The sequence below is a fragment of the Neofelis nebulosa genome, chromosome 1 (genome assembly GCF_028018385.1).
Source record: "Neofelis nebulosa isolate mNeoNeb1 chromosome 1, mNeoNeb1.pri, whole genome shotgun sequence".
NCBI lineage: Eukaryota > Metazoa > Chordata > Mammalia > Carnivora > Felidae > Neofelis > Neofelis nebulosa.
The window spans coordinates 150752793-150775812 of record NC_080782.1 but is presented as its reverse complement, the minus strand read 5'-3'; the positions used below and the strand labels follow the sequence as shown (position 1 = coordinate 150775812).

Sequence of the window (23020 nt, the reverse complement as noted above, 5' to 3'; positions counted from 1 at the left end):
TTCCAGGGGGAGCTCTTATCGTCACCCAACCTAAAGCCCCATTCTCAAAGCCACCCTAAATTCTACCAAATGGAGATTCCTCAGTATTAAGCAGCACACAGGCACGCACACACACACATGCACATTTGTAGTGTCCAGCAGCGGAGCCTCACCTCAGTATAAAATGGTAAATCAAATTGCTTTACCCTAGGGTGTGTGAAAGTTTTAGCTTTGTGTCATAGGCTTATTGTGCCCATTTTGGAGATGAGGAAATTAAGGCCAGAGGGGTGAAATGGCTCACAAGTTGCTAGAGTGTTAAGTGCTAGAGTATCTGGTCTCAGATGGCATAGGGCCAAGGGGTTAGAAGGGGCAGGTGGTTGTCCACGTTCCCCAAGGAAGGATCTAGAGGGGGGACCATGGGGAAAACTAAATTTCTGACCACCTCTGGACATTTTTACCTTGATTGTCCCAGAGACCTTTCAAAAGCCACATGCCCCACAGACACGTTGCCTTTCCCCCAAGTCTGCCCCTTGCCAACGTGCCTACCTCAAGGCAGGACATCTCCATGTCCATCCCTCACCTCCACAGCTGCCCACACACTGTGTGCTGCCCCTTTGCCCCCTAGATCCTCGGGGGAGTGGGCAGCAATCCCAGGCCAAGTCTCATACTGGGGATGCCACCATTAAAGGCGAGCATTAGCTCCCTCATCCTTGCACAAAGCAACTGTCAAATGTAATGAGCTGACCACTGCATGGAGCTGCAGAAACATGCAATGGGGTCCCCAGTGAGGGGGGAGGGGCCTCAACATGTACCTCTAGGGAGTGGGCATTAGATAAGGCCATGCAAAGAGCTCAGCTTCTGCCGCCAAGCAGCAGAAAGGTTTTAGGCAGGAAAGCAACTTGTGTTCTAGAAAAATAATCTAACCACTGGGTAAGATCTGGACCAGTGGGAAGACACTGGTGTGGTGGGCCACACCAGACAGTAGAGGACTGGAGGGCTAGACAGCAGGGGACTGGAGGAGGGCAGACCTAAGATGTGGCTATCCGAGCAGAAGGCATCCACTGCTAGATGTCTGCGTGCTGGAAGTGCAAAGCCCTCTGCCAGGGGGGCAGAGAGAGAAGAGGGACAGGCCAAGAGCTCCCAGCCACCCTGCCTTTGGTGCTGCCTCTGAGAATGGACAGACTTTATGACTAATGGGCTGTGGGGGGTGGGCAGAGTCAGGAATGCCTGACAGGTGACCGTCCCTAGGATGGCAAACCTAGTGGAAGGGAGAGCAATGCTTCTGGGCTGAAGGAAGGAAGATGGTCAGATCAGCTGAAGGCCTTTACATTTCATAAACTGCAGAAATGCAAATAATGCGATCCTGTATAGAGTAAGTGGTAACTTCCCATAATCCTGTCCCCCAGAGATCATCTCTGAGCAACAAGTTAACTTCTGTGCCTTAGTTTTCTCACCCGCGAAATGCCAAGAATAGTACCCACCTCAGTGGGGCGTTAGAGGGGTATGGTGTGCATAGGCCTGGGCAGGCACAAAGAAAAGTGTTAAATCCATGTTTGCTACTATTATCCTAAATAGTATGTATGGGGTAAGCAGAATTTGGGGATCAAAGCATGTGAATATTCTTTTATTACGATGAGTGCTTGTGTGCCCACATCCTTGCCAACACTGGGAATTCTCTATCCTTTAGACACTTGCTCATCCACAGCTGTGTGCCCTGTGGCTCCAGCTATCCTGCCCAGTGGTGATTGTGGTTTGGTAGGAGGGCTGGGGGGTGCCCTGCCAGAGACATCTTGGAAGCAAGCCCCACCCCCAACCAGGGCTGGAGCTCAAGAGAGCTGCCAGGGAGAGTGGGGGAGCTCAAAGGTGGGCTCAGAGCCCTGCCATCACCAGAAGGCAGCACCCCAGGGAGCAAGGCCAAAAGTCTGAGGCTGACCTGTGACCTGGGACCCTTTTCTGTGGCCTCATTGACCCACATCAGTTCTGTCTCTGTGACAATCCAAGGTCAGCCATACTCTGGTCTTGCACTTCCCTCTGCCATGTTTGTTCTCCTGGAACAAACTCCTACTCAGTCTACAAAGCCCATTTCAGCTCACCCCCTCCTGCCAGCATGGCTTTCTCTGACACCCCCCACCACCACCACAACTGTAACATACAAAGCACTCAGCAGACAGTGACAGCCAAGGGCTCAGTGTGCATGAGCCAGCAACAGTTTGTTCTTGCTATGATTCTTATGTGGTATTGTTATTTGTGGTTCCCTGTAATCCTGGGAACAATTCTCATTTCTCAAGTAGGAAAACTGGGGCTTGGAAAGAGCAAGGGACTTACCCAAGGCCATACAGCCAGAGAGTGGCATTGTGGAGCACACAGCCAGGCTCAAGGGGCTCCAAGCACGTTCTGGGAACAGCCCCTCTCATCCCAGCCGTCTCAGCCCTGTATGGTCAGGGAACTGTGGCCTCTTGACCCTACCCTTGACCTCTGGAGGCACAGAGGTTACCGGCCAGGTGTGGGGGGACTCTAGGACTGAACACCCCTGTGCCTTCTGGCCAAGAGTGAAAGAGAGAGACCTGGAGCAGGTCTCCCCAGATCTACTCAGTTCTAGGACAGATGCATAGAGACCCCAAAACCAGCCTCAACTGGCCAGCTGTCTCCCATGTTTCTCCCTCAGCTTGCCTCCAGTTTGCAGTCATAGCTGCCTCTGTCCTTCTGGACACAGCTGCTAAGGAATGTGTGGATCAGACTGGCATTACTGCCATATAATCTCCATCACCCACAGGGTGACCATGACAGTGTCTGCAGGAAGAAATTATCAAATGCAATAACCACTACCACTATATTCTGGCAGTGTGTGGGGGCACCCCTGAGCTCACAGACAATCCCGACGTCATCCCCAGGTTGGCCATACTGGACTTGAGGACAGAGCCACGACCCCCAGGAGCTGCCTGATGATACAAATCCTCCCCATGTAGAGCATCAGGGCCAGGGTAAGGACAATGTGCTCAGCCTAGTGTCTTGGAGCAGGAGCAGTGATTCTCCAGCCACAGAGAGCAGGGAAGGACAAAGTGTACAACCTGAAGCAAGCAGGGAGGTGGGCAAGGACCTAGTAGATGCTGGCTGTGGCAGGAGCATTGGGAGGTGAAGCCAGCCAGGAGGGCAGGGCCTGTTAGGATGGGCATCACCCTGGAGGCCAGGCCAAGGGCATGCACAGCTCCAGAGGGCCTTGAGGGTCCAGTGCAGGTTTCCTCAGGTCACGACACCCCTCTGGGCTGAGGGACAGATTGGAGGCCAAAAAGGAGGCTGCTGGGGAGCAGGGAGGAGGAGAGGCCAGCACTCAGGTTAGTGGTGGGAGAGAAGGGGATCAAGAGATGTGAGGGCTAGGACTGGGCAGGGATGGGCCTGGACTTTTCCAGACCTGGGCTCCTGCACAGCTGTTAGCCTGCTGCTGCTATGGGGCTGGGAGACTCAGTTTCCTCATTGCCGACTAGATTCATGATTCTTCCCTTCCTCCCAGGCTGTGTGAGGATCAAATGAGACAGTGACTACAAGGTCATGGCCAGTGCCTAATGCACAGAATTTCCCACACCCCCGCCCCCTGCGACTCGCCCCTCACCCAGGATCCCAGTGTGCTGCTCCCACAGCCGGCTGCCTGTGGCTGACTCCAGGGTCCCCACTGTCCAAGGCTGCTGACAGCACACAGAAGAGGAGGTGTGCACTCTGGCCTCCCTGACCTCGGCCCAGCGCCTGCCCTGACTGCTCTGTTGCAAGCTGGGGGGCCAGGGACGCCAGCCAGGGGAAGGAAGAAGCCAGTTCCTGGGCCAGGAACAGGAAGGCAAGGGGAGTGCAGCAGAGGCCAGGATGACAGCGCTTCCTGCTGCGGGAAGGGAAGGACAGTGGGGACAGACAACAACCAGACAGGAAGGATGCATCTTCTTTGGGGTTGCAGGTGGGGGTTGGGCAGCATGGAGCCTCTGGGCAAGGCAGTCATTGGACCAAATCTGCCTTAGCTACTGAGCATTTTGGGGTACACATGGTCACCAGGGAGCTTGGTCTTTAAAATTGGAAACATTTTCCAGAGGAATGACAGGGTCTGACATAATTCCAACCTAAAGGAAAACCTGAGGTTTGTTTAGCCAGCCAGTCAGCCATCCACCTATCCTTCTATCCACCCATCCATCCATGCAACCACCCATCCTTGCTTCCTTCCTTCCATCCATCCATCCATCCTTGCTTCCTTCCATCCATCCACCCATTCTTTCATCTATCCATCCTTCTATCCATCTGTCCATCTATTCTTCTATTTATCCATCCCTCCTTCCACCCTTTCATCCATCACCCATCACCCATCCATCCATCCATCCATCCACCCATCCTTCCATCTATCCATCCTTCTATCCACTATCTGTCCATTTATCTTCCTAACTAGCCATCCTCCCTTCCATCCTTTCATCCATCTTTCCATCCACCCATCCTTCCATTCATCGACCCTTCCATCCATCCATCCATCCATCTGTCTGTCCTTCTATCCATTTGTCTGTACATCTGTCCTTCCACATAGCCATACTTCCTTTCATCCATCCATTTACCCATCCTTCTTTCCATCTATTTGTACTTCTATTTATCCATCCATCCTTCTATTCATCTGTCTGTCCATCTGACAGTCCAGCTAGCCATCTTTTCTTTCATTCATCCGTCCACCCATATTTCCATCCATTCACTCATTCATCCATCAGTCTATCCGGTCATCCATTTATTCATTCAACAAGTATTTATGGAATCTTGATTCTGTGCCAGATGCTGTGCTAGACATGGGGTGGGGTAGAAAAGGAAACTGTACTGGTTCTTACCCCATTGAAATTTACTGTCTAGTAGAGGAAATGGAAAAATGTAACTTAAACAAATAAGTAAATAAGATAATTACAAGTTGTGACAAGAAGGATTAAGGAAGCAACCAGAAAGTTAAGATGAATATTAAAGGGGGATTTAGGTTTTAGAAGGGGTTAGAAGGTCATGGCTAAGCTAAGCCTTTAAGGTGAGAAGAAGCCAGCCTGTGCAGGGCATGTGAGAGGATGCAAATCAGGAGGAGTGTGTTCAAAGCCCCGGGACAGGAAGGAGCATGCACATTATGGAAGAGCCTGAAGGGCATGATGGCTGGAGAACACGAACACAAGGTGAGGGTGGCCCAAGAGGGAATGGAAAGGGATCAGGGGTCTAGCCATGGAGTTTGGATTTTCCTGAAAATGCAGGGGAAATCACTGAAGGGATTTAACCATGAGCATGATATGGCCCCTTTCTCTTCCCTATGTATCACTTACAACTATGTGGGGGACTGAAGGAGGGCAAGAATAGGCCCAGAAGCCCACTTTGGGGGAAAGTGCAGTTGGGCAGGCCCCAATGAGACAGCAGGGGCTGGCTCTGAGATGCTTTGGTGGTCGGTGATTGGCCAGGATGAGGAGAAGCGTGTCCACAGCTGCTCCCATATGGAGAGGTGGGAACTATCAAGGAGAAACCTTGGGCAGAGGTGAAGAGGGTGTGAGTCTGGAGTTCAGTATCAGAAATGTCGGACTTGGGGTGTCTGTAAGGTGGCTAAGTGCAGCAGCAGCTGGATACTTCAGGCTGGAGTTGAGAGAAGGACAGGAGGTAGAGACTCTGGAAGTATCCAGACACTTAGGGAAGAGACCTACAGAGAAGAGAGTGAGAGGGAGTACATGTGGTGCTGGGCAGAGGGGAAGGAGGAAGATAAGAGTACAGTGAGCTCACAGCAGGTGGCAGAAGAGGAAGCAGACTTGCTCTCAGCCTGGAGCACCCACTGGTCCTATAACATGGAGGTCATGGGATGCCTTGACCAATGGCTCCCTGAAGCAGGGGGTTGGAGGAGAAGGAGATCTGCACCCCACAGGAAGGATGGATGAACTTGAGAGGAGAAGGCAGCAAGCAGAGCTTTTGCAGTGAAGGGGAATAGGAAAGGGGAAAGGGGACAGGCACAAGAAGTGAATAGAGGATCAAGGAATGGGTGGTGGCGGGTGGGGCGAGACTTGTTTATAGGATGGGAGATGGAGGTCTTGGCCTTGAGAGTGCGAGTGTCAGGGGGTTCCAGGGCCCAGGTAGGGGGTGTAGAGTTCGGATGGGGAAAGATGATCTCCATATGATGGTTTTACTTCATTAATGCTAAGAGTGAGGGAGGAAAGAACACCTTGAACTTCAGTCTGAGGGCTCATTTAGGATCCATCTACAGGAAAAGAAGGGGGTGGGGCAACAGCACAGGGCTCTGGCTTTGCACTGCGTGCTGAGCCACTGAGGGCCATGGTGGTGCTGCAGGGATGGGGTGGAAGGTGAGAGGCAAGGAAAGGATCAGGATGATGGGCTGAAGGCCGCACTATGCCAGTAGACAAGGGCAAGGCCAGGGAGGGGGTTGCTTATGGGGAGGGGTCCCTGGACTAGGAGTTTTCATGAGGCTGAAGGACTTAGCAGAGGTGGCATAAGGGCACCTAGCAAGAGGAGATGGGGAGAGCAGGGCAAGGCAGGCACTTGGTAATGGTGTAGTTCTCATGAGGACCAGATCCAGGGTGTGCCCAGGAAGTGAGTGGCTGAGAGGAGGAGGAAGGACAGTAGGGATGAAGACCACAAAGGCCAGGATGCTGGTGAGTCATCCACGTGGATTCTGAAGTCATGGGGAATGGTGTGAGTTGTGGTTGCAGGAGCTGGAAAGCTAGGAGCAGAGAATGAAGGGAAGTCACCATGACGGCAGCTGATGACAGCTTTAGTGGGGAGTAGGTGGTACCATAAGAGAACAGAGGTGACCACAAGGAGCCCTTCATTGCCAGGTATGTGCAGTGGAGAGCAGTACTGCCCCAATGAGAGGGGTGGCTTCAGAAAGTCATATTTCAGTTAAGGCTGAGGATGGTGAGGTCTACAGCAAAGTCTGCTGAGCATGCAGAGCCTGGTGGAAGTGAGTGAAGACAGGGGCACTGGAGACAAAGGAGAGGCTTGCACAGATGATAAAAGGGTTGGCAAGGAAAATGGATGGTCTGTCTGTTCAGTACAGTGATATGGATGCTTCCTTTGGTGGTACGGTGCCCTCTATGGAGGAAGATCCTACAGGCCTCATTCCCCATCCATCAATCCACTCCAACATCCACCTTTCCACCCACAATCTACCCACCCATCGACTCATCTACCCCCCAATCCACTCATCTACTCCCATCTACCTATCCACCCATATCCACCCATCCACCCTCCATTCACCAACCCTCTCATCCATTCATCCTCCCACAGTCCACCCATCCATTCCACATCCACCCATCAACCCCCACCCATTCATCCACCCATCCACCCACAATCCACCCACCCATCTACCTATCTACCCCTCATCCATGCCCCATTCACCAATCCACCCTCCATCCATCAATCCACCCACCACTCATTCATCATTCCATCCATCCACTATCCATCTACCCACCATCAATCCATCCAACTATTCAGCCACCCATCCACCCTCCCACCTATCCACCCACACCCATCCATTTATTCACCTGATCATTCATCATCCATCTTACCATTCTTGAATCAATCCCCTCAATCTTCGGTGTACATCTCCTCTGAACTGAGCTTAGGAAGATCAATAAAATACAGCCTCTGTTCAGATGTGACCAGAAAACCACAAATCAGTCTGATAAACGTTCTAACAGCAGGAGCCCAGGAGGCAGAAGCTGCCTGAGTAATGATGATTGCCCCACCATAGGGAAGGGACATGTGAACTAGGCCCTGAAGAGGGGGCTCTGCAGAAGGGAAGGAAGTACAAATGTCCAGGGTGAAAAGACAGGTGAAAGCAAAGACTTCAGGATATGAAAAGCCCGGCCCTTTGCGACAACGGTGAGCACTCTGTGCCTCTCAGAGATGTGTCAGGGGATGAAGCTGGAGAGAAGGGCACTGGGCAGAAAGTCCTGGCATGCCCCTACTTTATCTTAGAAGCAAAAGCTTGCTGCTAAAGAAGCTGGGCTGACATCTGCCACAGCTCCTAGCCAGGGGTGCCAGGGGTGTGCCCTGGATGTGTACCCCAGAAAATGGGACCCTGGGGGTCCCAAGGCAATGCTGCAGGCCTCACCACAGGGCATGCGCAAGCCTGGGGCAGGTGAGTGCTGGCTGCCATACTTCTCCTCTGGTGCCCACACATCAGCCTCAGGCCTCACCCCTAACTGATCCACTGGGAGGGCCCATCCTTTCTTCCCTCACAGGTCCAAACCCAAGCCCACTGACCTCCCTCTACTGTAGCTCAAAGGCCAGCCATCTGCTTGGAGTGGCTTTATTCACTTTCCGCTACCTGGAAAATCCCATTTCTTCTTCAACATCCACCTCTCCTGGGATTTCTTCCTAGCCCCTAACCACCTGAGGGGAGGCTCCCTTCTGCAGGACACCCCCTTCCCACACCAGCCCTGGAGGTGTGCAATGGGGGCTGGTGTGCAGGGAGTGCTAACACTTGCCCTGGGGAGGGTGGAACTGGTGGCAGAGCCCACTGGTCTGAGTGTCAGAAGGGGGTACACCTTCAGGCTAAGGAGGGACTTTGCAGTGGTCACAGTGGCCAGACGGGGAGTTGCTTTCTGAGAGCAATGGTGCAGTCCAACTGGAGGTCCTCAGTTTCCCTGTCAGTACAATGAGACTAGATGCTCAGTAAGGGCCTTCTGCCTCTGCCCCACTGTGGTGTGGTGCCTAGAAGGTTTTGGCCAACAGGAGGCACGGAAGGGAAGGGGAGAGCCAGGCTCTGGCTAGTGGCCTTCTTGTCCACATGAGGCTTAAATGAGATCTGAGTGTACAGAGTGTGCTGTCCTACACCCTAGGGTGGGTCGGGGGTCAAGGGTTCAGGGTGGTGTAGAGGCAACTATAGTGGGGGTCCTCTAGGATCCGCATCCCACAATTAGCTGCCAGGGCGGGACACCTGGTATCAGGGAGGTGGGCAGGGAAGGACAGAGGAGCTGGACCTGTGGGTCAGTAGTGAGCTGTGCCCCTCAGAAGGACAGGGACATGGGACACGGTGGGTTGGGGGGAGGGGGGACAGGACACAGCCCTGGGCCTCCAGCCACGCAGTCCTCTCTTCCTGTTGTCTCACGATGGTCCTGGCAGGATGCATCTGCCAGAGTTCCAGGTCCAGACCTCCCCCAAGGCCTGTTCCCACCCCTACCGGGATCTCACACACACACTCACACATGCCCATGGGCATGCACACATGGACATGTCAGACACACACATACACATCCACACACAAAGCCACACACACCACTTATACACCAGCCTCACAAACACGCAGATCCACGCCACACACACACACACACACACACACACACACAGACCCACACCTATGGGCATGTGCACACATAAGCACATGCTGTTCTGCTGAAAGGAGAATGGGGGCAAGAAGCTGCATGAGCAGCAGAGCAGCAGGAGGGTTTTCAAAGCAGAGTTATTTGTGTGTTTGGGGTCAAGCCCTGTGGGAAGGATGGAGGAACGAGGCGAGGGGTGTCGGGGGATGCTGGGGCAGCCAGAGGGGGCTGCGAGGGTGGACAGAAGCAGATGGAACCAAGGACACAGGAGGCGAACTCCATGGGACCTGGGAGAGGGTGAGGTCATGGGCAGAGTTTGCAGCAGGGGCAGTGGAGGCCCTTGGTTCTGGGCATTTGGGAAGGGTCTACACTGTGCATGTAAGGACCCCCTTACAAGCAGTGGCTGTGTGTCTGGGGTTTAGGAGGGAAAGCCCTTCATATAGTCATGTGGGGGTCACCATGCCAAGGTGACACACTCCAGGCCTTCCCCAATTTAGAGTAAGGCCTGTGGTCTCTCCCATCAACTTCATGTCGGCAGCCCAGCTTATGTGAGCTTATGGGGCCAGAGACTGGGATTCAGTCAGGTCACAGCTCACTGGGGGCTGGGCCCAGTCTGTTTCCAGGGACAAGGACAAGGGGCAGCCTGAGGAAGAGATCCCTGGTTGTCTTGGGGCCTGGAAGGTGCTGCCCGGGGCCAAGAGCTGGGGCAGCCCTGCCATAGAGAGGGGTATGCTCTTGTGGGCAGGGAAGGCCCATCAGTCCCAGACTGACATCACCATGTGAACTCATGATCCAGCGCCATACTAACCCTGTCTCCCACCCCAGGTCTGGCAAGTGGCTACTCCATGACCCCTCCAACCTTAAACATCACGGAGGAGACATACATCATTGACTCCAGTGACAGCCTGTCCATCTCCTGCAGGTACTCATACCTCAGCCAAGGGATCAGGGGCCCGGGTCCCTCCTACAGAAGGCCAAGGCAGGAGATGGTAGAGGAGAACCTGGAAGGCAGTCCCTCCCAAGGGCAAAGGGACCTCAAGGCTTCGTGGGGCTCCCTGGTTGCCTGGGTGTGGGTTCCTGGAGGCATAGACTATCCCCTGCCCTGCAGACACGCTACACCTGCTCTCGCCACAGATCGATTACCCTGCATCCACCCTTGGGTCACTCCTCACTGACCCCAGGCCACTCCATGCCCCAAGTTACCCTGCATGGACCCCAGGTTCCCTACACCCACCCCCAGCCACCCTCCAGTGGCTCCAGGCCCACCCACACAGACCTCAGACCTCCTATCCTCCCTGCAGCCCTAGGAATGACTTGCAGGCTTCTTTGCAAGCCAGCCTGCAATATGTGGGCCCAGGAGCCATGCAAAGGCCCCCAAGGGCCTCGAGGAGCACCCTGCCCCGGGCTGGGTCCATGGGCTGTTCCAACCTCTGGGTGAGACAAGCTATAGGCAAGGCTTGACTTCTGGGAAGGCTCCGCAGGGATTGTGCCCTAGAGTTGCAGCAGGAACCCCCTTGTCCTTTCATGTCCTCTGTCAGGGGGCAGCACCCCCTCGAGTGGGACTGGCCAGGGGCTCACGAGACACCAGCCATGGGGGAGAAGGACGGTGAGGACACAGGGGTTGTTCGGGACTGCGAGGGCACGGACACCAGGCCCTACTGCAAGGTGCTGCTGCTGCCCGAGGCCCACGCCAACAACACGGGCAGCTACCATTGCTACTACAAGTACATCAAAGCCCGCATAGAGGGTACCACCGCGGCCAGCACCTACGTGTTCGTGAGAGGTGAGGGCACCCAGAGCAGCCGGCCCCGCGGCTTCCCAGGAGGCATGGGCAGGGTGCTGGATCCTGGAGAGGCATCCAGCAGCTGCACCCCCAGCCCCAACCTGCACACCCTGTGGGCGCCACCCAGGGCCCCTTGCCTGGGTAGAAAACCCCTAAGCCCTGCCTTCCCCGCCCACAACCTGCCCCCTCTCCTCAGACTTGGAGCAGCCGTTCATCAACAAGCCAGACACGCTTCTAGTCAACAGGAAGGATTCCATGTGGGTGCCCTGCCTGGTGTCCATCCCTGGCCTCAACGTCACGCTGCGATCGGTACAGCCCCCATCCCCAACCCCACCCCAGGATCTGGCCCTCCTGTCTCTGTCACTGGAAAAAGAGTTCCCCGGTCTGGCCAGGAGGAAGTGAGCTGACAGCCACCATGTCTTTGCAGCAAAACTCAGCACTGCGGCCTGATGGGCAGGAGGTGGTGTGGGACGACCGCCGGGGTATGCGGGTGCCCACACCACTGCTGCGCGACGCCCTGTACCTGCAGTGTGAGACCACCTGGGGTGGCCAGGCCTTCCTGTCCAACCCGTTCCTCGTGCACATCACAGGTAGGGGCTGCCCTGCACTGCAGGCCCTCCTCCTGCCCCACCTGGGAACCCCTGCCCATGTCCTGGGGGACCGCAGGAAGAGGATGGGGGGTCCCCCAGTTCCTGCTAATGGGGCTATAGGTGCCACAGCTGGTCTCATCGGGCACCCTGTGCCCTACACCCTGTGTGTGCCATCCTGTGAAGGGTGTGGGGGTCACTGTGCATGTGTCCACCAGGAAACGAGCTCTATGACATCCAGCTGTTCCCCAAGAAGTCGCTGGAGCTGCTGGTTGGGGAGAAGCTGGTCCTGAACTGCACTGTGTGGGCCGAGTTCAACTCGGGTGTCACCTTTGACTGGGACTATCCAGGGAAGCAGGTGAAGCCAGCAGCCCGGCCAGGGTCATACTGGAACCATCCCCCGGAGTCCCCATTCACTGCCCACACTGTCCCCAGGAGTGTCCATCACTGCCCACCCCCACCCTGGCCTGGTGCACACTGGCCTCTGAATAGAGGGTCCTGCCCCAAGAGCCCCTGTCTAATAGCAAAGTTTTCCTACCCCAAGGAAAACTCTGGGTCTGGGTCCAAGGCTTCCAGAGTCCCTGCTAGGCTGGGGTATGTGCCTTTGGTGCTCAGTTCTGCCAGAACCCACCTGCTCTGACCCTGGGCTTCCCCTGGGCGTGGGCAGGCAGAGCGGGGTAAGTGGGTGCCAGAGCGGCGCTCCCAGCAGACTCACACAGAGCTCTCCAGCATCCTGACCATCCACAACGTCAGCCAGCATGACCTGGGCCCGTATGTGTGTGAGGCCAACAACGGCATCCAGCGATTCCGAGAGAGCACTGAGGTCATTGTGCATGGTATGGCGTGGGGCTGAGTTGGGTGTCAGTCATCAAGCCTGAGGAACAAGGGTCCATGTGCAGTGTGGGCGGAGGTCAGAGGTCAGGGTGCACCTGAGCAGTGTAGAGTCCAGCCAGAGGGAAGGGAGGGTAATGAGTGGACCCCAGAGGGCAGGGCGAGCCCCAGTCTGCAGGCATCTGTCCTCTGGGGGGTGCCAGACCACAGCTGGGAGTCCCTGGGCAGGGCTGCGTCAGTGACTCCAGGCCCCGGCTTTACACTGATGCCTCCCATCTGGCAGAAAAGCCCTTCATCAGCGTCGAGTGGCTCAAGGGTCCTGTCCTGGAGGCCACCGCAGGAGATGAGTTGGTGAAGCTGCCTGTGAAGCTAGCAGCGTACCCCCCGCCGGAGTTCCAATGGTACCAGCCCTGGCCCCTGCCTCTTGCTACCCACCAGGTCCAACAAGGCGGGAAGGGCAGCATCCTCCCCATCAAGGGTCTGTGCCCTGAGACCCCTATGGGGACTCTCCTCTGAAGACACTCTAAGGAACATGCACCTAAGACAATATTTAAGCCAGAGGGAAAGTTATCTCTGGTTGCTTCTAAGCTACGAAAGCTTGCAAACACCAGCCTCCTGTTATCAGTGGGTGTGGTGGGCACAATGTAGGGCTTTATCCAACTGATTCCTGCAACTGCTCAGTGTCCCTGAGGGCCCTGCCAGCTGAAGGATGTCACAGAGCTTGGGTCTGCCCTACAGCAGTGGCTTTGGGTTTCTTAGGCCTCCCTCTGAACAGGTTACCACCGCCAGGACCATCCTATCCATGAGTTCAGAGATGCCACACAGTTTCCACAGACTGTTGTAGGGCCAGGCTCTGGGCTGGGCCTGAGCTGTGTGGCAGAAAGCAAGAGTTTCCAGGAAGCCCACAGACTCCAGAGCCCCAGCTCTGGTCTGTGACCTGAGAAGGCCTCCCTTCAGGATGTATTAAGGGTCAGTGAGGGGGAGGGTCCCTCAGTGGTGGCTCCGCCCTTGCTACGTGCTCCCAGAGAGCTCCCTAGGAGCTCAGGTTGGCACAGCATTCCCCACACACACACACCCTTGGGTCATCTGAGCAATCAGTGCAGTCCAACTCTGGGATGTCACACTCTAGCCTGACCCCCATTGTACACATGGAAACAGAGGTGGGGGAAGGGGAAGGGCATTCCTACCTGATCACTAAGCCTCCTGGGAGAACTCTGCTTCATCCTTTCCCAGCTGGCCAGAGAAACCCTGCCCTTCCCAGACCAGGGCACCTCCCTCCAGGCAGGATGACCTTTTCTGAAAGCCTGGAGCTGGGCAAGCAGGGGCCCCAGACATTCTCAGCTGGGATGTCACTGTGCTGGCTGTCCCAGGCTGGAAGCAGGCTTCTCCTGGGAGGGCCTCAGGATGCTGTGGGCCTGGGCCTTGTATAACCCTACCTCTAAGGCCATAGGCTTTGTGGTCCATTAGCAGTACCTGGTAGAAGGCACTGATGCAGCCTGGAGCCTCCCTTACATATCAGCCTCCTGGAGATACCTGGGGCTCTGTCCCCTGCTCTCCAAGGCCAGCAAGACTGACCCATCCAGGGTCTGGCCCAGACCTGAGGCTCAGGCAGCTGGCTGCCTCTCATCATTCCCACTATATCTAGTTTTTCTCCTCTCACCTGGCCAACACCTGCCTCCAAGAAGTGCTCAGCTGGGCCCATTGTCCATTGAGACACCTGCCCCCAGGCACAGTAGCCACCACAGCCCCACAAGGGTCTACTCTTCTAGGCTGTCATGTGATGGCCATGAGTAAGTGAATGGATAGAGATCTAGTGGACAGACAGGCTGGCCCTCAGCTCCTGAAGCACCCTTTGTGTCCAGCACAGTGCTGACACCACAGGCTGTAACTCAGTTCAACCTCATGACCCCTGCAAAAAAGTGCATTTTGTTTCCCCGGTTTTCAGATGATGACATTGGGGGCTTGGGGCCATGAAGGGGGTTGCCGAAGATCACAGACGCAGCAGGAGGCAGACTCAGAATTTTGCACCAGAGCCTGGCAGGCCACATGGCCTCAGGTCTGCCCTGCCCTGTCCTGCTGTGTGACCCTGGATGACTCATGCTCCTCCCCTACGTCCCCCCTCACTGTTGGTCTCTGACCAAGGGTGTGCCTCTCCCACACCACTCTGGCTGAATACCAGGGGAAGGCACCTGCGTGAGGGAGGACCATTTCCAGGTAGAGTCTGGGTTGCAGAGGCAGCTGCCAGCAGCACTCCCAGGTCAGGCCTGGGGAGGAACCACATCTATCTGCATATACACTGAACACCGATGTGTATTTCTCTAAGTGTAGGGACATAGCAGTAAAGGGGACAGTGTGAGGAGAAGCAGGCAGGAAGAAGCAGGGCAGAGGGCAGGAGCTGGTTCATAGGACAGTAGGCAAAGTTTTCTCTAATGAGTAAGTATTTGAATGTAGGAGAGAGGGAGCCATACAGGTGTCTAGGGGACCGAGCATCCAAGCAAGGAGAGGGACAGCAAATACAAAGGCCCCAGGTGGGAGTGTGGGGGCAGCAAGAAGACCCAGCATGTGAAAAGCTCCAGGTCGGGAAGAGCTGGGGTCAGAGAGTGAGGCAGAGCCCCCATGCAGTAAGGGTCTGGTCTGTGCTACTGGAGGACTGCACTTCCGGTCCTTCCCAGTACATACCATTGAAGTCTGTGAGAGACAGTGTGGCCTGGAGACCATCCCCATAGCCTCCAGGTCATCTGCTCTCCATGCAGAGTCAGCAGCTGCCCCAGCCTTAAGCCCTGCCGCCCTTCCCAGCAGCCTCCTGGTCTGGTCCAGGAGGGGTCTCTCACTCCAGCCTGGCCCGTCAGGACTCTGGCACCAGCCTCTTCCTGCCTCCCCTGACAGTCTACTGCAGTTATCCTGTAGGGGCCTGGCTGTGGCAGGGAAGGGATGCTAGGACAGGGCAGGCGTTGGTGCACGTGAGCCCCTGAACTCCCTTCTCGGGCCAGGTACAAGGACAGAAAGTCAGTGTCCGGGCGCCATAGTCCGCATGCCCTGGTGCTCAAGGAGGTGACGGAGGCCAGTGCAGGCATCTACACCCTCGCCCTGTGGAACTCTGCGGCCGGCCTGTGGCGCAACATCAGCCTGGAGCTGGTGGTGAACGGTACAGGGGCGACACGGGAGAAGGGACGGTGCAGGGTGGGCTTCCTAGAACAAGACAGGGGACTCTGCTGTCCCTGGGTGGACTCTACAGGAAGGGGCACATCTTGAGTAGAGAATGGTGGGCACGGCAGGGGCCTGCTGACCAGCTGTCTGCTTGTGTCCCCAGTGCCCCCCCACATCCACGAGAAGGAGGCCTCCTCCCCCAGCACCTACTCCCGCCACAGCCGCCAGGCCCTCACCTGCACTGCCTATGGGGTGCCCCCTCCTCTCAGCGTCCAGTGGCACTGGAGGCCATGGACCCCCTGCAAGACCTTCACCCAGCGCAGCCTGTGAGTGTGGCTCCAGCCTGTCCTTCCCTGCTTCCCAGCCCCATCCTCAACCTGGGCTGGGTACCCCTCTTGCTGCCCGCACTCCTCCCCAGAGTCCTGCTCTAAACTCGAACCCTACCGCCATTCCCTGACCTTACCTCACCTGAGCAAGGCTCAGAGCCTCCCTAGTATCCATCAGGCTGGGCTGCACATGGGATGGTGCAGCTGCCACCCACCGCCTTGAAATGAAAGCCCCCAAGACACATAACTGCATCATCCAGGAGGACAAAGGGAACTGGGCACCAAGTGGGCAGACGTGAGCTAGTTTTATGAGACTTGTATTGAGCACTGGGGCACACCAATCATGCCCAGTTAACTTTTCCTGAGCAGTGTTCATGATGACCCCTTATAGAGGAAGAAACTGAGGATCAGAGAAGGGCCCTGACTTTCCCAAGGTCACGGCTGTAAGCAGCAGAGCCTGCCCGCCCGACTGAGGAGCCATGCGCCCCTACACGGAGCTGGGTACCAGCAGGACAGACAGACCAAGGAGTTTGCTGAGAGCAGGGACAAATTGGACAAGTAGGGGATGGGAGAAGAGGGTGCCAAGGTAGCCAGCGGTCTGGAAGGCACTAGGGAGCAGTGAAGGGCACGGAGTAGGGGGGCTCACAGGTCACATTTGCCATTGAGCAAGAGATCCTTGTGGGCAGGGTGGAAGGGCACAGGCTGGGGAAGGATGGAGGCTGGGAACCCAAGGAAGTGACAGAGAAGCCGCACCAGGAGAGGGGCTATAGCGACAGGACCATCAATGGTGGAGGCTCGGTAGGGGTGGCCTGCTGCATCCAAGGCTCATAAGAGATTCCTCTAGACCACAAGGCCCTTCCAAGTTTGCTTCCCTCTGATGCTTCTACCTTTTTGCTCTAGGCCAACTGACAGAACCCTAGGTTCCCACTCTGCTCTGCTGGGGGTAGACAAGAGCCTCCCTTGGGACCCCAGACCCATATCCCAACAAGGGACCAAAGGTGCTGGGGTCACACCCAGCCCAGGAAGGGGCCACAGCTCTGGAAGGAGGAGGGGGCTTCCTAGAACAAAAGTGTTGACTCTGCTGCCCCTGGGAGATCTAGGAATGGGATGCCAAAGGGACACATCTTGAGTAGGGGATGGTGGGCACAGCAGGATAGAGGGGGCCATGAGGCCACAGGTATGTGCTGCTCCGCAGGCAGCAGGCCTCGGCCTTTGGGGAAGGCTGTGTCTGGCAGCCTTCACAGGATAGGTTATTAGGGGACCATAAGCATAAAGAGTGGAAGATAGTGTTCCAGAAACAAAGCCCCAATCCCCACACGTGTGAGCAGATGACTCTGAGTATGACAAAGTCTCGACCCCCACCCTCTGTGGGGCCTTCCCTGCCCATATCCTGACCTGACCTGGCCCCCTCTTGCTCCCAGCAGCCGGCGGCAGCAGAGAGACCACATGCCACAGTGCCGTGACTGGAGAGAGGTGACCACACAGGATGCGGTGAACCCCATTGAAAGTCTGGACACCTGGACCGAATTTGTAGAGGGGAAGAATAAGGTATGCGTCAGCCGTGCCACTGATGGGGGAGGAGAAGGCAGGCAGAGAGGAGCCCTCTCCTGGCCTCCTCCATTTCCCCTAGGCCTGCTGAGCTCTGACAGTTGGTGGTCTTTCTGCAGTGTCTCTGGGCTTCAGCTCCCCTTCCTGCACGTGGATGGGGGGTGGGACCTCCAGCTGCTTCCTAGACAGAGAAGCTTAGATTCAAGGCAGCCCATCCAGGCTCTGGGCCCCAGCCACCCACAGGCTCCAGAGCTAGGAGGGTTATGCCTGGGGCTAGCTAGGTCTCCACCGAAGGCAACTGAGCCTCTGGCCCAGCCTGGGGGCAATGCCTAGAAGAGGCCAGGGGGGGGGAAGGGACTGAACAAAGGCACCCACTTCCTACGGTCACTTCCTGTTTTCCTACACACCTCCAGAGCCTCTTCCTGTTCCAGGCCTGGCCAGGAAGTGCCCAGCTTGGAATGGGGGGTGGTGGTGTTTGGATGGTAGGCAGGGCCTATTGCCCTCTCCTCCCCCAGCCTCCAAGCTTCCTATTCTCCAGGCCAGAGTCCTTCAGGCCAGTCCTATTCCAGACCTGGGACCCATTCCCTCCCCTTGCCACCATCCAGGGCCCAGAGAGAGGTGCTGTGAGCAGCCCTGGGGTGAATGTGACACATCGCAAGGGTCCCACACAGTGACCAGCTGCTGGCCTTGCTCCACACCATGAATCCTAGCCCTGGCTTGGACCGCCCCAGTGCTAGACTGAGTCTGTCCCCTCTTCCTCAACATGGCCACAGCCTCCGCCTATCCACACCCAGAGGTCTCTGTAGCCCTGCCTAATGCTGCCCTCTGACCTCAGCCACAGCTGATGCTGTTCATAGCTTCGTCCTTGACTTTTCCAGAGAGCCACTTCTGCTGTGCAAAGGCTTCACCTTCTGCTCCCCACCTGGTCCTGCGTCTGAGCTTGGTCCCCTCCAGCTCTAGGCCTCAGTGATCCCCACTACCCTGCTGGGCACAGCTGCCTTCTTGCAGAAAGGGAGGAAGGTCAGGGTGGGATGAACTTGGGCAGGAAATGCTTGTGTTCTGCTTAGACGGTGAGCAAGCTGGTGATCCAGGATGCCAACGTGTCTGCCATGTACAAGTGCATGGTCTTCAACAAAGTGGGCCAGGACGAGCGGCTCATCTACTTCTACGTGACCAGTGAGTGACTTGCACAGGTCTGGGTGGAGTCAGGAACCAGCGGGCACAGGAGGAAGGAGACAAGGCCTGGAAGAGGATAAGGAACCCAAGTTGGGCCCATTGAGTTTCTGATGATGTCAGGCACCCAGGAGAGACATCAGGGGCCCAGTGGGCCCCTGGGTCTGGGTGGGAGGGATATATTTGGAGGTCATCAGCATATGAACTGGGGTGCCGGTCCACTGGGATGGAGTGGCACCCTTTGCCCCCAGCCCTGGAGGCACCTCCCCACTGGTGCTCCTCCCACCCCCTTCCCACACCGCAGCTGGCTCACATGTACATGTTTCCTGGGGGAAAAAGGTCTGTAGTTTCCTCAGATTTTCAGATGTTTTAGTGCCCCCAATTATGCTCAGAAGCCTATTAAAGGACAGTCACTGTGCCCAGGCATGTAGATAAGGGCACCTCGAAGAGAGATGGGGCCAGAGAGGACACCCTCCCCCAGGGAGGGAGGGGGGAGAGGAGCCCACAGGAGCCGGACAAGGAGTGTGACCAAGGGACAAAAGGAAATCAGGAGCCAGGCATCGCCACAAGCTAATGAAACAATGAGATTGTTTCAAGGAGGGGATAGTGGTGGAGTGTGATCAGCAGCGAGGGAGGATGGGACAGGACGGCACCAAGTGTGCAGACAAGGACCCCACTGATGGTCCAGGCTCCCAGGAGCAGTAGGGGCAGCAGCGGGGCTGGAGTTTATCCAATAGAGAGCTAGAAGGATGACAGGCAGGAAATGGTGGGGCTGACTTCAGGGAGCCAGTCCCACTGGTCAGTGTTGGGGAGAAGGGGGCTCTCCCTGGTGGTGCACCCGGCCCAAATACACGTGATGCACCCTCTTGATCGAGAGCTGAGTGAGTCCAAAGAGAGCTGGGAAAGGGAGAGCGAGCACCGGGACAGGCAGGTAGGTGCGCCAACTCTGGGTGCAGTGTCACAGAGGTTCCTCCTCCCTCCCCAGACATCCCTGACGGCTTCAGCATAGTATCCGAGCCATCCGAAGAACCCCTAGAGGGCCAAGACGTGCGCCTGAGCTGCCGGGCGGACAACTACACCTACGAGCATCTGCGTTGGTACCGCCTCAACCTGTCCACGCTGCACGATGCGCACGGGAACCCACTGCTGCTCGACTGCAAGAACGTGCACCTCTTCGCTACGCCGCTGGCAGCCAGCCTGGAGGAGGCGGAGCCAGGGGCGCGCCACGCCACACTCAGCCTGACCATCCCCCGCGTGGCTCCAGAGCACGAAGGCGACTACGTATGCGAGGTGCAGGACCGTCGCAGCCACGACAAGCACTGCCACAAGAAGTACCTGTCAGTGCAGGGTGAGGCGGGCAGGGCTGCAGGAGAGGGCTGGCGGTGTTTCCCCAAGAGCCTTTCTCCCCTCCCAGAACGCGCCTGAGCCGCCACTGAGGTTCCTCCTCCCCACCCCACCCCCCTGCTGTGGAGGTCCACAGCCCTCCCACTCTGTGCTCAAACCCGATCCTTCCTTGAGCTTCGCACAATCCGTCCCCACTCTCTGCTCCCAGCCCTGCGAGACCCTTTCCCGGAATGCCCTGAGGCTTTCTGCAGCGCTACTTAGCTCACTCTCGACCCCCACCCTCAGCCCTGGAAGCCCCGCGGCTCACACAGAACTTGACCGATCTCCTGGTGAATGTGAGCGACTCTCTGGAGATGCGGTGCCCCGTGGCAGGGGCGCACGTGCCCAGCATCATGTGGTACAAAGACGAGAGGCTACTGGAGGAAGAGTCCGGTAGGTGGTGGATCCAGGCGAAGGGCTGGGTGCAGAGAGAGGCTATCCAGGTCAAGGGCCCAGACCCAAAATGAACTCGAACCTCCACCCCACCCCATACAGGAATCTACCTGGCAGACTCCAACCAGAAACTGAGCATACAGCGCGTGCGTGAGGAAGACGCGGGACGCTATCTGTGCAGCGTGTGCAACGCCAAGGGCTGCGTCAATTCCTCCGCCAGCGTGGCCGTGGAAGGTCCAACCTCCCCATTGCACCCTCCCGCCCACCTGCCACCCGCACTTGACGCCTTCTCATAGTCACCTCCCTCAAGTCGTGCCCGCCAGACAGGACGCTCCTCGCAGGGTGCATCCCCCTCCCAAAACACACACACAGAGTAGCCCCTTTCTGCCCACTCAGGCTCCGAAGATAAAGGCAGCATGGAGATCGTGATCCTTGTCGGCACCGGGGTCATCGCTGTCTTCTTCTGGGTCCTCCTCCTCCTCATCTTCTGTAACATGAGGAGGGTGAGCGTTTCTCCCCCAACTGAGCCTCTCCACCGCTCCTTGTGGGGTCTCTCTACACCATGCACCGCGTGTAAGATAAGAAATAAAATCCTCATCCGTCCTGGCTCACCTGGAAGCCTCACCTCCTAGGAAGCCTCTCAGACCCCTCCATGCTGGGCTCTTACACCACCAGAGGTTGTCAGTCTGTCCCCTCCTTGCCTGAGAGTCCCAAAGGAGATCCCATCTGTCCTGGGGAAAGTTTTACCCAAGACCGTGGTGTGGCCAAATCAGTGAGTCGTCCCCACCCCCACCCCAGCCAGCCCATGCAGACATCAAGACAGGCTACCTGTCCATCATCATGGACCCCGGGGAGGTGCCTCTGGAGGAGCAGTGTGAATACCTGTCCTATGATGCCAGCCAATGGGAGTTCCCCCGGGAGCGGCTGCACCTCGGTGAGGCGATCGCCCAGCCTGCCCCACCCACCCTATCCTGCCTGCACAGATGGGCTTCAGCCTCTGAAGTGCTGAAATCCCTCCATTCTCAGGCCAGAAAGTCATGCCTGGCCCCCACCTGGCCCAACCTGCCCATCTGGGCGTGCATCCCAAGAACTTTGGCCAGGGCTCTCAGTTCTCAGGCCCCCCGGGGTCACTTCCTGCAGCTCTGAGCTGGGTGGGCCCATCGCACCTGCTGGGAGAGGATGCAGGGCCTTCCTGTCAGCTTCTCCTCTCCCTCTCTTCCCGCTCCTGGTCTCAGTGCTCTTCCTGTTTGGCAGAGAGGCGCCCTCTCCTCCCCCTCCTGGGCCTTCCTTCCTGGCCCCTCACAAGGGTTGCCCCTGCTGCCCATCCTTCTTCACCCTCGCCCTCATACAGCTCACCTGGAGCCGGCTCCCTGCCCCCACAGGGAGAGTTCTCGGCCATGGGGCCTTCGGGAAGGTGGTGGAAGCCTCGGCTTTTGGAATCAACAAGGGCAGCAGCTGTGACACTGTGGCAGTGAAAATGCTGAAAGGTGTGGAGTCTGCGGGTCAGGAGGTGGTGGGAACGGTGAGGGGCAGCAGCTCTGGGTGGGCTGGCAGAGCTGTGGTGCAGAAGGGGAAACTGAGGTTCAGAGCCAGAGCCTGACCCAGGGTTCTTCATGGAGGCCTGAGGCTTGGATCCGAGTCATGCTTCCCAATTCCACCCGAAACTCCAGCCTCAAAGTGGCGAGCAGGACCAGCTGGGGACTCTACGCCCTCACGCGCGAGAGCTCTAGCTGCACTTTAGCTAAGCCGGTGGTGGGGAAGAGGGACGCGCACGGACTAGGGGCCGGGTCCGGGGAGGGAGGCGGCAGGCCGGACACCCCGCGAAGTCCCCATATCCCCTCCAGAGGGCGCCACAGCTAGCGAGCACCGAGCCTTGATGTCGGAGCTCAAGATCCTAATCCACATTGGCAACCACCTCAACGTAGTCAACCTCCTGGGGGCGTGCACCAAGCCCAATGGTGAGGAGCTCGTGCCCCACCCCTCCCCTTCCCCTGAGAGGAGGGGCCTGCTGGGCTTGGTATGGGCGGGGCTATCCGGGGCGGGGCAGGAGGACTGAGGAGTGGGGCATTGCTGTGGTGCCCGCCCTCCACCTTGCCGTTGGTCCCCGAGCGCCGCGCTCTCGCCCTGCTCTAGGCCCCCTCATGGTTATCGTGGAGTTCTGCAAGTACGGCAATCTCTCCAACTTCTTGCGTGCCAAGCGGGAGGCCTTCAACCCCTATGCTGTAAGTGGGCGCCCTACCAGTGGCCCGAGCTCTGCCGGGGACCCGAAGGATGCCAAGGTGGGCTAGAGGGTGGGGGAGCGCCACTGCCGCGGGTGGCGGAGCCCCCCCTGAGACCCACTTTGTTCATACCTAGGAGAAGTCCCCTGAGCAGCGAAGGCGCTTCCGCGCCATGGTGGAAGGCGCCAAGGCTGACCGGAGGCCAGGAAGCAGCGACAGGGCCCTCCTCTCCAGGCTCCTGATGGGCAAGGGCGGGGCAGGACGGGCCCCTCCGGTCCAAGAACGTAAGAGCCTGGCTTCCCCTTGCCCAGAGAAGTCTGGCTGGCATGATGATACCCATGAT

General features: G+C 57.2%; 1 protein-coding gene across 2 annotated transcripts in view; it reads left to right on the top strand.

Moving 5' to 3' along the window:
• FLT4 (fms related receptor tyrosine kinase 4) overlaps positions 1-23020 on the top strand; it is a 44592-nt gene that overhangs the window by 4809 nt on the left and 16763 nt on the right. For both annotated transcript variants that reach the window (XM_058739829.1, XM_058739820.1), the window contains exons 2-21: positions 10113-10209; positions 10826-11070; positions 11267-11379; positions 11498-11660; positions 11876-12015; positions 12325-12493; positions 12772-12889; positions 15479-15633; positions 15799-15961; positions 17383-17509; positions 18577-18685; positions 19668-20030; positions 20312-20458; positions 20561-20692; positions 20855-20961; positions 21257-21392; positions 21841-21945; positions 22303-22416; positions 22592-22680; positions 22814-22961. In XM_058739829.1, coding sequence (XP_058595812.1) covers positions 10113-10209; positions 10826-11070; positions 11267-11379; positions 11498-11660; positions 11876-12015; positions 12325-12493; positions 12772-12889; positions 15479-15633; positions 15799-15961; positions 17383-17509; positions 18577-18685; positions 19668-20030; positions 20312-20458; positions 20561-20692; positions 20855-20961; positions 21257-21392; positions 21841-21945; positions 22303-22416; positions 22592-22680; positions 22814-22961 — 2940 coding nt within the window. The remainder of the gene's footprint in view (positions 1-10112; positions 10210-10825; positions 11071-11266; positions 11380-11497; positions 11661-11875; positions 12016-12324; positions 12494-12771; positions 12890-15478; positions 15634-15798; positions 15962-17382; positions 17510-18576; positions 18686-19667; positions 20031-20311; positions 20459-20560; positions 20693-20854; positions 20962-21256; positions 21393-21840; positions 21946-22302; positions 22417-22591; positions 22681-22813; positions 22962-23020) is intronic.